The sequence below is a fragment of the Passer domesticus genome, chromosome 7 (genome assembly GCF_036417665.1).
Source record: "Passer domesticus isolate bPasDom1 chromosome 7, bPasDom1.hap1, whole genome shotgun sequence".
Lineage (NCBI taxonomy): Eukaryota > Metazoa > Chordata > Aves > Passeriformes > Passeridae > Passer > Passer domesticus.
The window spans coordinates 790,768-804,886 of record NC_087480.1 but is presented as its reverse complement, the minus strand read 5'-3'; the positions used below and the strand labels follow the sequence as shown (position 1 = coordinate 804,886).

General features: G+C 51.1%; 1 protein-coding gene across 13 annotated transcripts in view; it reads left to right on the top strand.

Annotated features, from left to right (window-relative positions):
* Positions 1 to 14,119, top strand: part of MCF2 (MCF.2 cell line derived transforming sequence) — a 52,739-nt gene that overhangs the window by 31,206 nt on the left and 7,414 nt on the right. For 6 of the 13 annotated variants that reach the window (XM_064426433.1, XM_064426430.1, XM_064426435.1 and 3 more), the window contains 17 exons: positions 1,102 to 1,293; positions 1,390 to 1,561; positions 4,067 to 4,155; positions 4,689 to 4,777; positions 4,994 to 5,060; positions 6,979 to 7,094; positions 7,200 to 7,269; positions 7,594 to 7,686; positions 7,985 to 8,077; positions 8,681 to 8,806; positions 9,545 to 9,766; positions 11,397 to 11,489; positions 11,786 to 11,864; positions 12,387 to 12,453; positions 13,312 to 13,418; positions 13,490 to 13,602; positions 13,827 to 13,939. In XM_064426433.1, the coding sequence (XP_064282503.1) occupies positions 1,102 to 1,293; positions 1,390 to 1,561; positions 4,067 to 4,155; positions 4,689 to 4,777; positions 4,994 to 5,060; positions 6,979 to 7,094; positions 7,200 to 7,269; positions 7,594 to 7,686; positions 7,985 to 8,077; positions 8,681 to 8,806; positions 9,545 to 9,766; positions 11,397 to 11,489; positions 11,786 to 11,864; positions 12,387 to 12,453; positions 13,312 to 13,418; positions 13,490 to 13,602; positions 13,827 to 13,939 (1,901 nt within the window). The remainder of the gene's footprint in view (positions 1 to 1,101; positions 1,294 to 1,389; positions 1,562 to 4,066; positions 4,156 to 4,688; positions 4,778 to 4,993; positions 5,061 to 6,978; positions 7,095 to 7,199; positions 7,270 to 7,593; positions 7,687 to 7,984; positions 8,078 to 8,680; positions 8,807 to 9,544; positions 9,767 to 11,396; positions 11,490 to 11,785; positions 11,865 to 12,386; positions 12,454 to 13,311; positions 13,419 to 13,489; positions 13,603 to 13,826; positions 13,940 to 14,119) is intronic. The other 7 variants (XR_010365631.1, XM_064426436.1, XM_064426437.1 and 4 more) reach the window with 4 other exon arrangements.

Below are 14,119 nucleotides of genomic sequence, written 5' to 3'. Positions count from 1 at the left end.
CTCAGCTGCTGCTCTTGGAGGTGCTTTCATGCTGCATCCATGCGTTGATTGACTTGGGAGGTTTTCCTGCCCACTGTGCCAGAGGTGATGCTCCCACATGAACTGCAGCCCTTTTTCTGAGTCATTGATTAGGAATGAACTTAGCTGAGTGTGAAATAAGGTGACAGATTGGTAGATAGGCACAGCTGCTGTGTGCTAGCATGGAGGTGGAGTCATGTGGCTCCAACTCTCTTTGATATCTTAATCAGCATCAAATATTCATTTAGGGAAATTCACGCTAATTAGGCCAGAAGGCACACGGCTGTAATGTGCTTGAGGCCAATTAAGAGAAACAGTGAATTTTGACCCTGTTCCGTTTCCCTGTTTCGGGGCACTGGGGAGCTCCTTTTGCTCTCTGTGTGCTCCCTTCAGCATGGTGCTGAGCTGTGGGACACACTTCTTGGCAGCCTGTCCTGCAGGACAGGGCCTCCCCTGGGCTCCTTGCAGGCCTGCTTGGTGCCTGGGGTCTGGCCTGGGGCTGTGCTGAGCACACCATGGTGTGCTCCATGTTTCCTGTCCCGTTCACAGCACTGGAAATTCTCTACTGCTCTTGGCTGGAGCATCCTCTCACCCCTGTGCACAGCTCAGTGTGTGAGTGCCAGTGAGCCCCAGCTCAGGTCTGCACTGCCAGCCTCCCTGTAAGCTCCAAATGCCCACTTCAGCTTTCCCAGCTGGAGAAACAAACACCTGCTTATCCCTGGGGTCAGCTGTGCACTGGCACCTCCGTGCCGGGCCCACCACTGGTTTGAGCCAGCCACACCACTGGTTTGAGCCAGCCACACCACTGGTTTGAGCCAGCCACACCACTGGTTTGAGCCAGCCACACCACTGGTTTTAGCCGGGCCCACCACTGGTTTGAGCCGGGCACAGCTTGGCTGGGCCTGTTGAGGACTGCAGTCACCACACAGAAGAAACGTGGCTTTGTGTTTCCCAGTGAAGCCGCAGCAGGCTCCGAGCTCTTGGCAGTGCTGAGTGCTGCATGCAGGTCAGTCAGTGGTGCTCTCACGGGGCCCTGGTGGCAGTGGAGGTGCCTGGGGGTCTCACTGCCCGTGCTGCCCCCAGGCTCTGCAGTGCTGTGATGAAGGTGCCTACCTGCTCGCCAACCAGCAGATGGACAAGTGCCAGTCCAAAGAAGGCGCTCAGAAAGCACTCCAGGACATAGAAAGATTTCTTGAAAGCTCTTCATCCTACTTAAACCACGATCCCCAAGCCCTGCTCTACGATTTTGAGTCCATTTTAACGCCCGAGTTGAAGGTAAGCGAGGCTCCAGGGAGAGGAGCAGGCTGGGGCTGTGCTGTCACCTGGCAGCCCCGTGCCCTGCCCAGGGAGGTGACCCTGCTGTCTGTGCAGGGCCAGGTGCAGTCGGCGCAGGTGAAGCTGGAGAGCGTGCGGGGCATGTTTGAGAGCAGGCAGGCGTGCTTCAGGAGGCTGCTGGACAAGCACGTGCGGCCCGTGCAGCTCGTGGCTCCCCGGCCAGAGACCCCACCCCGCGCCAAGTCACCCCTCTTCTCTCCCAAGCACGGTAAAGCATCTGGAGTTACGCTTTTCCAGCTTTGAGCCAGCAGGAGTAAGGCTCGGGATGGTTTGGAGAAGCCAGCTAAACCTGGCTGGCAGATACAGAGTTATTGCAGAGTGTTAAATATATAGCAGGATTTATTAACTTCCCAGTGTTTGTGCTCCCACACCTGTGTGAAGGATGAAGTTGGTTGCTTGTTATTTATTTCCACTCCCCACTCAGTGAAAAAAGGGCTGTAAGTAGCACACCCCTCCAGTTACTGGCATCCTGCTGGGCTGGAGGCTGGTGAGTTAATACTACAGGGGAAAAGGGCAAGCTTTGTCAATTTATTAGCTTGCCTGTTCTCTGTGGCTGTCTTGAGCTGGAACTGACATAAAGTTAGACTGATGTTTGCAAAGGAGCTTGGAGCTCAAATCTCATTAAAAGAAATGAGCTGGATGCTTAACTCCTTTTGATTCCTTCAGGGTGTCTTCCCTAAATCCCAATTGTGGAATAATTAAAGCCCATAAAGTTACAAATTCTCATTGAACTGAGGTCACTGAATGTTCTGCCTTAGTTTTGGTAATGGGATGTGGCACCATGTTAGCTTTAAATGACAACATTAAAACTTTCATCCTTGGCAGCCCTGAGTGTATCAGGCAGAATTAAAAGAGATTCCAAAGCAGCATCCATGTATTTTCAACCAGGGACTTGCTAAATTGTGTCAGAATATTAAATCCAGTGATCTGACTACATAAAAGCAATTAAACACTTTGTGTTAAAACACAAGGTTTTTATGATGAATTAACAAATATTGGTTGTGGTGAGTTGTAGCAGGTGTCATACAGCAGCAAAGCAGCTTCAGTTCAGGGACTGAGAAATGGAAACAGCCAAGTGGAGGGGTGGGAATGAAGCTGGATGCAGTGAGGGAAATGAAGCTCCTCGAGATGCAGGCCAGTGCAGCAAATAAATCCCAGATTTCCTCTTCCCAGGCTGGTGCCACCCTCTCCTGAGCACATCACCTTCCAAAGCCCTTTCCTCAGTCAGTACAAGCTCTGAGTCTCCAAACTGGAGCATTGCCATTTTACCTGGCCAGCTTTTCCAGCTTTCTGGAAAGAGGAGAGAGGGTCAAAGACAAATGATTGCACTAAAGAGTGGGGTGAATGGGTGGCCAGCTCTGTGATGTTATGAGATCTCCCTCACCCAGCTGGGCTTTTTCCATGCCTTTATGGGACACACGTTTTCTGGCAGAGGCACTGGGTCACCTGCAAAGCACAGGTGTGCTGCATGAATCCTCCTCCTGAAAGCAATGATCAAGTGTGGCAAAGACAAAAGGCTCCTCTTTGGGGAGATCATGACAAGAGAGCTTTTTAAGAGTCTGTTTGATAGCAAACATCAAACTGCTGCCGGCCTGTGGCGTGATGGGCAGAGCCAAAGGCACACGCTGAGCTCTGCTGGGGGTGTTTGACATGGATGGGTTTTATGGTGGGGCTTGAAACCAGCTCTGAGCACATCATTCTGTCCTCTGTTCCTTTCTTCCTCATGTTTCTGTGCCCCATTCCCCCCTTCTGTCTCTGGCTGAGGACAGATGCTTCCTCTTTTATCTTTGCCCTGGATTTGATGCCTGTCTGAGAAACGTGGTTCTAATGTTTAAACCATTTTTTTGGAGGTGGGGAAGAGTAAACGTGTCCCCCCTGAGCCCTCAGGTGCAGTGGGATGTGCAGAAGTGGCACTGCAGGCTGTGGCAGAGCCCCTGCAGCAGGAGAAGCTGGTGCCCGTGTCCCATGCAGCTGCAGATGCCCCCAGGGCAGTCTCTGGGCAGGACCACTGGCAATCCTCAGCTCCTGTGGGTGCTCCCAGGTGTGGCCCAGCCGTGCTCCCCTGGGTGTGTGGCTGCTGCAGGGCCAGGCTGTGCTGGCTGCAGAGGGGCTCTGCACCCAGGGTGCCCCAGAGCCCCCGTGCCTCCTCTGGCTCTCTGCACGTTCTTACAGTGTTTGGTGATGCCCTGCAGCTCACTGGAGACACTGGTGCTTTCTTTTTGAGCTTCCACTTTACCTCCGTGGCTCAATTGCAGCTTGTAGTTATTTACAATACCAATAAATTTGTGCAAGATGGAGAAAGTTTCTTACAGCTGAGCATCTTGCCCTACCTTCATAAAAGGGCTTTAAAGCAGTGTCCTAGCAGGGGGTGTTCTTTTTTTGTAGTTTGTTTGCTTTTGTTGTTTTTGTTGTTATCATATGCTCAGGCTTCAGAGACTTTGTTAGGTTTTGATTATTGTGTTCCTTTGGTGAACATTTTGTTTTTTCTAAATATTTGTACTCTGTGGCCTTTATGACCGTGGGATGGGCTATGTGGAATCAGTATTGTTTGGGACAAATACCCTTTACTTTGTCAGTTTGCTATTAGTGCTAGCTAACTAATTATTTATCCTTAAAGTGTATCCCATTTTTCTTCCTGACATATTAGTTTCTGTCTGAAGAATCCCCTTCACTATAGATGTACATCATGTAATTCTGCTTTTTTCTATCCAAGGTGTAGATTTTAATTCCAGTTTGAAATTTTCATTTGATCTCTCTCTCCCTGGGAAGAAAACTTCAAGAAAAACTCCAAGTTCTCGCAAGGTAAAAATGATTCATGAAATCTGAGTTAGTTTTATACAGGGAAAAACTGAAACTCCTCTGAAGATTGAGTGTGCTTTGGATTTGGAGATGCCCTGTTTATTTCCTTTTTCTTTTGCCCTTTAAAAACTCAAGCAGACCCAAACCATGTGTGTGGTTTAGTTGGATTAGTCCCACACCTGAGCCCTGGCTTGACTGATTTTACAATATCCAGGCACCTGTTTCCTGTGTGCTGTTCCCTGGAGTTGTTTCTCACATGGCAGAGGTGTGCATTAGGAAATATCCCCATGCCCAGGTGTCTCCCCTGTGGAAACTCTTCTCTGATGAGTTATGTTTCCATGTGTTCAGATTTATGCAGCAGAGTCATTTCTGGGATTTTTGGCTGGCCATTACCTGTTGTTCCCTTCTGAGGTCTGCAGCCCGAGGGTTTCATAAGGAAGGGTTTCATCCTCCCCAGGGCTCCCTGGCTGCCCAGGGCTGGGCTCTGCTGCCCTGCAGGCTCTGCAGCCTGCCCAGTGCCTCCCATCTCCCTCCAGATCGAGGTCATGCACGACTACCAGGAGAAGAGGAATTCCTTGCAGTACTTCATTTCCGACAGTGAGGACAGCTTGGATGTGCTGAAAGGGTGAGCACTCAGCCCCTTCAGACCCCCTGAAATGAGCTTTGTTTGTGGCCAGTCCCTGCCCCGTCCCTGTGCTCCTGCAGCCTGACCCAGGTGTCATCTCCCCTGTGAGTTATTCATGAGATCACACAAAGTTCTGGGCTCCCTGGGCTGCACTGATCACCTGTGGGGCTTCTCATAGACCTTAAATAATACACTTGTGTTGTGTTTCCATTTTAGCCATGTCATAAACGAGCTTATAGAAACAGAGAGAGTGTATGTGGAGGAGCTCTTCACTGTCCTGACGGTGAGTGACTTCTGCAGGTTCTCGTCCCTGTGCCCTGGGGGTTGTACAAAAGGGCACCTGCCAGCCTGTCAGGCAGCCAAGATGTGCCAGGGCAGGCTTCCACCAGGCTGAAAGTCATAAATGCCCAAGTTTGCTCCTTAGGTTTTCTTTGTTGGAGGCATCTGCAGGAACAGTTGGTGTCAGGATGAGCTTTTCTTCCACAGGGAAGGAGAATCCTTCTGTTTGTACACAGAAGCACTGGTAATTAGCCTTAGCAGTGCCTGTAAAAGATACAAAAAGCTGTTTCTCTTGACTGTTCCCTAATTTCCTTCACCTTTAGGAGACAAAAGGAGGCAGCTTGTGTTTTATCCTTGAGAGAATCCTGTCTCAATACTGTGAAATTGTGCCTGTATGAAGCACGTTGCTTTAGAAAGCAGCTAATGATTTCTCACACTGTCATTTTAGACATTACTACTTTATCCAAAATAACTCCTGCTGATGGCCAAAACAAGCTGGGTGTTAACTTGCTCCTCTCCAGCATTTCTCCCAGCCAGGAGCAAGCAGGATGTAAATTGGACTGCAGGGAGTGGCTGCCCTGCACTGGCTGGGTTTTTGTTAAAGCACACTCTGTGCTGAAGCAGTTGGCAGGTACACAGGTTTATTGCTGTGCACATCGAGTCTGGATAGAGGAAAATGGACAGATGGACTTCAGTTTTCTGAAAACAGTATTTCCTTTAAAGAGGGAAGCCTGCTTGCTGGCCTTAGATAAAAATGACTAATTTTCCAGATACTTATCATCTATTGCACCCTTAATCAACTACAGAATGCCTGCTGAGCATGAGGAGTGTTGATTCCAAGCACAGTGAGTGAGAGATTAGTTGGGAAGGCAGAGGAGATGTGCTGCACATATTGAACACGTTTGTGCTGCCCGTGTTAGAAGGGGCTCAGTCCTGTGCAGCCCTGGGCACAGCAGGGCCAGCCTGAGCTGTGCCTTTGGCACTCTTGGGGTCTCTCTGCACCCTGGTGCTGAGCCCTGGCTGTGCCTGCTCCCTGCACTGCAGTTAGCACATTCCCATGTCTGCTGCACTGAGGGGCTCTTACCTGGGGAGCTGTACACTGTTTTCTGGTTCCACCCCACAGTTTGTGTTTCATGTGGGCCCTTCCAGCTCCTCCCCACTTTGGGAGCCTGTGGTGTCAGGGGCAGGTGGAGGCACAGAGCCCAGGGTTCCTGGAGCACTGAGGAGAGAGCATGTCTTGAGCAGGAGCACAGAGCCCGTGGAGGTTTGATCTGATCTCCTGTCTCTGGTCTGCAGGGCTCTGCTGAGGCTGCACACACACACACCCAGCCCCTCTGTGCCCCCAGCCCCTCTGTGCCCCCAGCCCCTCTGTGCCCCCTGCCCCTCTGTGCCCCTGTTCTCCCCACAAACACACACACACACCACCTGCCCCTCTGTGCCCCTCTGTGCCCCTTGTCCCTCTGTGCCCCCAGCCCCTCTGTGCCCTGTTCTCCCCACAAACACACACACACACCCTGCCCCTCTGTGCCCCTTGTCCCTCTGTGCCCCTCTGTGCCCCTGTTCTCCCCACAAACACACACACACACCCTGCCCCTCTGTGCCCCCAGCCCCTCTGTGCCCCTGTTCTCCCCACACACACTCCTGTGGCTCCTCTCCTGCAGCCAGGCTGGTTTGCCTTTGGAGAACTGGGAGCATCTCTGCAGTGCTGCCAGCCCCACGGGAGCTGTCCCCCACCTTCCCTTCTGGACCACAACCCCCTGTGCCCAGGGACTGAAGACAGGGATTTAGAGGCCAAAAGCCAGGGAATAAAAGGAATATTGCACTTAGAAACAGAGAGATCATGTTGAAAGTCTGTTCACGTCCCCTTCTCACCTGGCTGTGAGGAGCTGGCAGCTGAGAGTGGGCCCTTTTTCATCTGGCAGGGCTACAGAGCTGAGATGGATAACCCTGCCATGCTGATGCTGCTGCCCCCCGTGCTGAGGAACAGGAAGGATGTTCTCTTTGGGAACATGCCCGAGATCTACGACTTCCACAACAAGTATGGAGCTGCTCTCTTCCCTTCACAGGCTGATCCCTGGAGGGCTGACAGCCCAGCCACACCTGCTCACTGCTGTGCTCTTGTCCCCTCTGCCATCTCTTGCAGGATTTTCCTGCACAGTCTGGAAAGCTGCCTGGGGGCACCCGAGCGAGTGGGCTGCTGTTTCCTGGACAGGGTGGGTGAATCACTGTCCCTAAAGCACACCCAAGGCCAGGGTTTCCCTGCTTGTCACACTCTGCAGCTCCTCAGCTATGCTGGCTGGGTGAGCTCCTGGCCTCTGGACCAGCAGTGGCCGTGTGTGGCCAGCAGAGGTGGCATTGCAGCCGTGGTGCCAGCTGCGAGCCCTGCTGTGCTTTCTGCACCCAGCTGCCAGCTGCAGACAGGAGAGCTGGCAGCACAGGAAAGCACAGAGTCTGGGTGCTGGCCTGGGCTGCTGCCTGGCAGGACCGGGTCCTGAGGGTGACCTGGGAGGGTGACTGGCCCTTGGCTTGCCTTGCAGCGGGAGGATTTCCAGATGTATGAGAAGTACTGCCAGAACAAGCCCCGCTCCGAGTCCCTGTGGAGGCAGTGCTCCGAGAGCTCCTTCTTCCAGGTGAGCTGCTGCTTGCACCCCGGGGCACTCCCTTGTCCTGCAGCCTCCTCAGCAGCCCACAGCCCTGCACTTTGTTTAGCACGGTCTGCAGGATGCTCACAAAAAGAGATTTTCATACCCCAGGAGTACAGATGCTCTCACTGTTAATTTGCATGTTATTATAATATTTCTCTGGTTGTGGGTACCATTCCACCCTTGGACACAAAACCTTTGAAGTCATCAAACCCCAGGGCTGTGCTATTGGAACATCTGCTCACAGATGGTGCAAAACTCACTTGGTGTGACTTCTGCGTTCCAGGAATGCCAAAGGAAGTTAGAGCACAAGCTGGGGCTGGACTCCTATCTGCTCAAACCAGTGCAGCGCCTCACCAAGTACCAGTTACTTCTGAAGGTATTTCATCTTCTGCTTCCAAAGGCCACCAGCAGGTAGATTAGATAGAGTGGATTTGGTTTATTTTTCAATTAGGGGTTACCTGTAGATCAGCACCAAGCTTTGGATGGCATATTGCCTATCTTGGCCTCTCCTGAAGTGACTTTCAGTGAAGATCAATGTTCACATGCCTGAAAAAGGAGCAGGTGCTTGTGACAGGCCATTTTTAAGGAGAGAGAGACTGATTGAATCTGTTCAGAGATGCAGAATTACAGAAGCACTTGTAAGAAAACCGAGCTAGAGATGATCATGAGACTCTGATAAATGGCACTAATGAAACACCCCAGCCTTATTGCCATATCTTACCAAGCAGGAAAGCACAGCACAGAGTCAGAGGAATGTGATGCTGCTCTGTGCTGACACCCTCCTTAAGGAAGCACATTAAAAACAGACCATCCCTCACTGTTCCATAGCTCATGCTGACTGTGCTCTAGAGGGAGCCTTTTTTCCAGGGACATGAAAAAAGGAGCTCAGTGTAGGTCACTTCTGGGCACTGGAAACTTTGGGCAAGGTGGAAAAATCTGCTTTGTTCAAGTGCAAACACGTGCTTATTTCTATTTTCAGGAGCTGCTAAAGTACAGCACGAGCTGTGACGGAGTTCAGGAACTTCAGGAGGCTCTGGTTGCAATGTTGGATTTGCTGAAGTCAGTCAACGACTCCATGCATCAGATTTCAATCACAGGATATGATGTGAGCAGCTGTGGGCAGTGCCCAGGGCTGGTGGGGCACTGGGCACGGGGGTGTGCAGGATGTGGGAGCTGGCCAGGACAGAAGTGGCCCGGGCTGGGGTCAGGGAGCCCCCACAGGTACAATCTTGCCCCTGGTCTCGGGGCTCTGGGAGTCCTGAGCTGCGCGGTGCCCAGCCTTGCCACCTTGTGGTTTTCTGGAGTATCTCTCCAGCGTGCCCCTCTGTTCTCGCGGCTGACCTGATAGCTCTCCTGGGCTGTGTCTGTGGCATTTCCCTTTCAGCATTTAGCACTCTCAGGCTGTTTGAGCCTTTCCTATTGGAGTGGTTGTATTTCCTAGGCTTCCCGGGAAGCTGCTGATGCCAAGCCTGGCCTCCTGGGCAGTTCCATCTTCTGATGCCTCAGTCCAGGCTCAGAGCTCACCGCCCTGCCCCACTGAAGCAGCCAGAGCCCTTGACACGCTGTTCCATGGGAGCTGCATGGGTTTCTGTTCCTTCTAGTTCTTCCAGTTCCCCACCTTCTAGACCAGCTGCAGCCCTGGCGGAGTCCTGTGCCCCCTGGCAGCAGGTCACCACTGCCAAAGAGCCCCTGCTCCTTCCAGGAAGAACTATTCTTAGAGGGACGTGCCTTGGAACAGAGCTGGCCTGTGTCCTGTCATTGTTTGGAGAGCCCTCTCGCATTTAATTCACCTCTCACATTTTAATTCACCTCTTTGTCCTTTCTGTTGTTTGTCTCTCCCCAGGGTGACCTGAGTGAGCTGGGGAAGGTGTTGATGCAGGGATCCTTCAGTGTGTGGGCAGGACACCGAAAAGGGCCCACAAAAATGAAGGATCTGGCCAGGTTCAAGCCCATGCAGAGGCACCTGTTTCTGTATGAGAAAGCCTTGGTCTTCTGCAAGAAGAGAGAGGAGCACGGAGATGGATATGACAAAACCTCATCCTACAGCTTCAAGCACTTTCTGAAAGTAAGAGCTTTTAATTTTTGTTTATACTTATTTTATTTACATTTATTTTGGGTCTGGTGCAGATGAACACCCAGAGCTTTGCACTGACCCAGCTTGGTCTGCACTGCAGTGATCCAGCAGCTGACAGTAAATCCTGGGCAGGGGGAGGAAGGGAATTTTAAAATCCTCTAACCTGGATGAACAGACCTTAAATCTGTCTCTTCCTGGCACTTGTTCTTTGCATCATCACAGTAGATCATCCAAAATTTCTCATGTCTTGATGCCTGGGCAGTTTTGTAGGAGCCCCATAAATTGCCAGGGTAAACAAGGTGCAGAGAAATGGGAACTGCAGTGACTGGATGAGATGCTCTCCAGGCTGCCCTTCCCACAGCTTTCATAAATTAAGTTTTTATAAAATCAAACTGGAGTCTCATCCAGCTTTCTAAATGGGAAATGGCCTCAAGCTGTGCCAGGGTGTTCAGCTGGGACGTGAGGAGTGGGCACTGGCAGAGGGGGGTCCCCATCCCTGGAGGGCTCTAAAGCCCTGTGGATGTGGCACTTGGGGACAGGGGTCGTGGTGGCCTTGGCAGTGCTGGGTTAGTGGTTGGACTCGATGGCCTCAGGGGTATTTTCCTGCCTAAATGTTCCTGTGATGTCAGGAGCAGCTTGGTTCCTGCTCCCTGGGGCTGTTCCTGTCGCTGGAAAGGGGCACCAACACATGGAACAGCTGGAACAGAACATTTGTCCATGGCTCCTATGCTGGAAATCACCCAAGTCCTTCAGGCCAGCAGCTCTGGGCATGCACACATTGTCAGGGAGGACCAGCAGTGTTGAACAGATGTTATTTCTGAGGTTTTGTTTGTGTTTATAGTGCATTTGTCTAACGCAGTCTGCGTGAATAATTTATGACAGATGATACCTTTATTATTACATCTGTTCCAAAACTTGCACGTGGGATACTTGAGCTATTCTTGGCCATCCTTTAATCAGTGAATAATTGCCAGCCAACCCTGCTTTAGGGGAGGGGATGGTTCATGTGGTTTCAGGTATTACTGCAGTTTTCAGCTCCATGGGCTGCTCAGGAGGGAGGTCAGAGCTCAGTTTTGTGTCTCTAGTCATGGTTTGAGCTTGGTTCAGGTGGGTCACACTGTGCAGCTCCTGAAGGATTTTGGCCCTGGGTGCTTCATCCCAACCATCAGAGAGGTTGGGGATAATGACTAAAGCAGGAGGCAGCTGCAGGCCTGTCCTGGAAGCCAGGCTTGGGGCATCCCAGAAATTACCCTGCTTTTGGAAAGAAGTAATCTGTGTGGATAAATAACGTGTCACATATTTATAAATCTTCATGTGCCAAATCTGGGACATTCTGTGCAGAAAGAGGCAGCTGAGGTGATGCTTCAGTTGGTTCCACTGGCTCCCAAATGAAAAGTTCCCACAGGTCCATTGATTTGTTGTGGAAGGCTTATCCAAAATGCAGCTGATGGAAACTCAGGAGGAGCGAGAGAGATAATGACTTTCAGTTGCTACATAAATTGAAATTGATGAAACATGTTAAATTCAGTGCAAACAGCTTTAACTTTCTGTCACAGCCCACGTTCCTGGGGAAGAGGGAGCCTTGGACTGTGTTTAATTGTTTGTTTGTTTGCATTTGCAGATGAATGCAGTTGGGATAACTGAGAATGTGAAAGGAGACCACCGGAAATTTGAGATCTGGTACAGTGGGAGAGAGGAGGTCTACGTGGTGCAGGTTTGTCCCTTCAGACTCTGGGTGTCTGCACGGCCCCAGAGCTGTGGGAAGAAAATGTTTCTGCTTGATCTTCCTGCTTGTAGTGATAGCTCTACAGGTGCCACTGTGCCTGCCTGCATGTAATGGGAATCATCCACTTTAAAAGATTGAATCAAGATTCTTGATTAAAATTTAGTAGTAGCTTTGGGGAATAAAGGGGATTTCAGATAATTACAGCATAGAAAAGTAAGATTTTATTCCTACGTGATAATGGATGACTCTTAATTCAAAATTCAGACAATTTTCTCTTCTTCCAGGCCCAAACAGTAGATCTGAAGATGGCGTGGTTGAATGAAATAAGAAAAATTTTGTTCAAGCAGCAAGAGCTTATAAAAGGTACATTGGATCAATTTCTCTGTGGCTTTCATTCTGCAGCAGAAGCTTTCCTATTGGCTCATTGCTGGTCTTCAAGTCCACAAATTCTCACTGGAGAATCAATTTTTAGAAGCCTGGTAGCAAAATGCTGGAGTGAGGCCTTACATTGCAGGGAAATAACTTACCCTGGAGCAGTAAAACCTGGGTGCTGATGTGACAATGAATCACACAAGTACATTTGTTTAGTTGTCATTACCTTGGGCATTATTTCACGTTTGTTGTCATAGGTTTAATTCAACACGATACAAACCAGATGCCTCATTTGAAGCATCTCCTGGTGCTCAGGAGCATGCTCAGTGCTGGATTTGTGCTAACATGCCACCTTAATCATAATTAACTCTGTGCTTTGCAAGAGCCCACAGGTCTGCTTTTCTCTGAACACAAACCAGTAGGGTTGTGCAAAAGGTCTAATTTTTAAAGCAATGCTTCAAGTGTGACAGTTGCCAGTGGAGAACTGGATGCTAAGCTGTGTTTGCCCTGCAGCAGGGGAGAAGCAGCAGCCTGGCTCGTGCTCGGAGCAGCTCCCACTCTCCTCCCAGCTGGGGGACAGGTGAGTGCTAGCCTGGGCTGGGCTGGGTGCCTGCCACAGTCACATTTCCTGAAAATAATCCCTTTGCCCAGGGCTTTGCTCCTGGGAAGCTGAGAAGCCTCAGAGAGAAAGGAAAACAATCTTATCTCATTTGCTTCTCCTGTGTTGTGCTGCTTTGGAATGTGGTTGGAGATTGTTTACCCACGGGTGATTGTTTCATTGGGTTCATGTGAATTGTTTTGACTCATTGGCCAACAGGGCCAAGCTGGGTCAGGCTCTGAAAAGAGACACAAGTTTTCATTATTATATTTTTAGCCTTCTGTAAGTATCCTTTCTGTATTCCTTAGTACAGTGTAGTTTAGTACTCTTTAGTATAACATAGATCATAAAATAATGAATTAGCCTTCTGAGAAGATGGAGTCAGATCCATCATTCCCTCCTGCCCCGAGGGCACCCCACAAATACAATACAATACAAATACAAGAAATGCCCTCCCATCAGGGGGCACGGAGTGCTGCTGGCTCTGTGCTGGCCCTGGCCCTGGGCAGGGGACAGCAGGGGTGTGCTGCTGCTCACCCTGGGGTGCCATGGCCTGGGGACAGGGTCTGCAGGGACACCCCTGGGCCTGGCAGCTCAGCCTGAGCTGCTCCCCTCTGCAGACGGAGCAGAGCAAAGACAGGGCTCTAACTCAGGGCAGTCACTGCAGCAGCTTCCTTTCCCTCCCAAAAAGATTGAGAACCGGGCACTAAGTCCTTAATCTTCCCACAAACACACACTCAGAGGCACCAGCACTATTTGTGACCCTGTTTAACAGAACCTGGGGCTGGTGCTCGCTGCTGGAGTGAAGCTAAGACTGGCTGTGTTGTTTTGCACCCTCAGGAAGCAGCAGAGAGCCTCCATCAGCTCAGAAGAGAACGACTCGGAGCGCACCAGCCCGGTGCTGCTGGACAGCGGGCTGCTGTCCCCCCAGAACAAACCCCACAGAAGTAGGGCCCCTTCCCTCCCCTGGGGGCTCTGGGGGGCTGCTGGCCCAGCCTGAGCCCCGGCTGTCTTGCAGGCTGGCCGGGAATGTCGCAGTCCCTGGAGATCTGCGAGGGGCTGGAGGAGTGGGCAGGCCAGCAGTGCCTCTCCACCTGCTCCGACACCGAGGAGGAGGATGGCAGCCAGCTGGTAGGTGCCTGGGCACCCCTGGGCTGCTCCCCCCGTCCTGGCCGTGTCCCTCAGAATCTCACACCTCACTTTGGGGCATGAGAAGCTGTCCCAGGCACAGTTTGTTGAAATGGTTCTAATTCAGGTGGCTGGTAGGGCTCTGCCACGTTCAGGCAGCAGTCACATATCACAGCTGCATGATACAAAATGCAGCTGAATAATACAAGTTTTTCTCTCTGCCACAGTCTCCAGGGAAATACAAAGCCCTTGCAGACTGCAAGAGGAGGGGATCAGAGGACCTGCTGGTGAAAAACGGGGATGAAATCCAGCTCTTGCATGAAGATGGTGAGGGACAGTGGTAGGTATTTGGGATTAGCTTGCCTTACCTCTGAGAGCCTGCAGGGCAGTCCCTTGAAAGGTCCCTTGCCTGGTGACACACTCAGTGCAGCTCCTGGCTGAGCTTTAGAGCATTCCAGAAAGCTGCAGAATTCATTCTCTTGCCAAGACCAGGTGCCATCCACACTGGCACAGCCTGGGG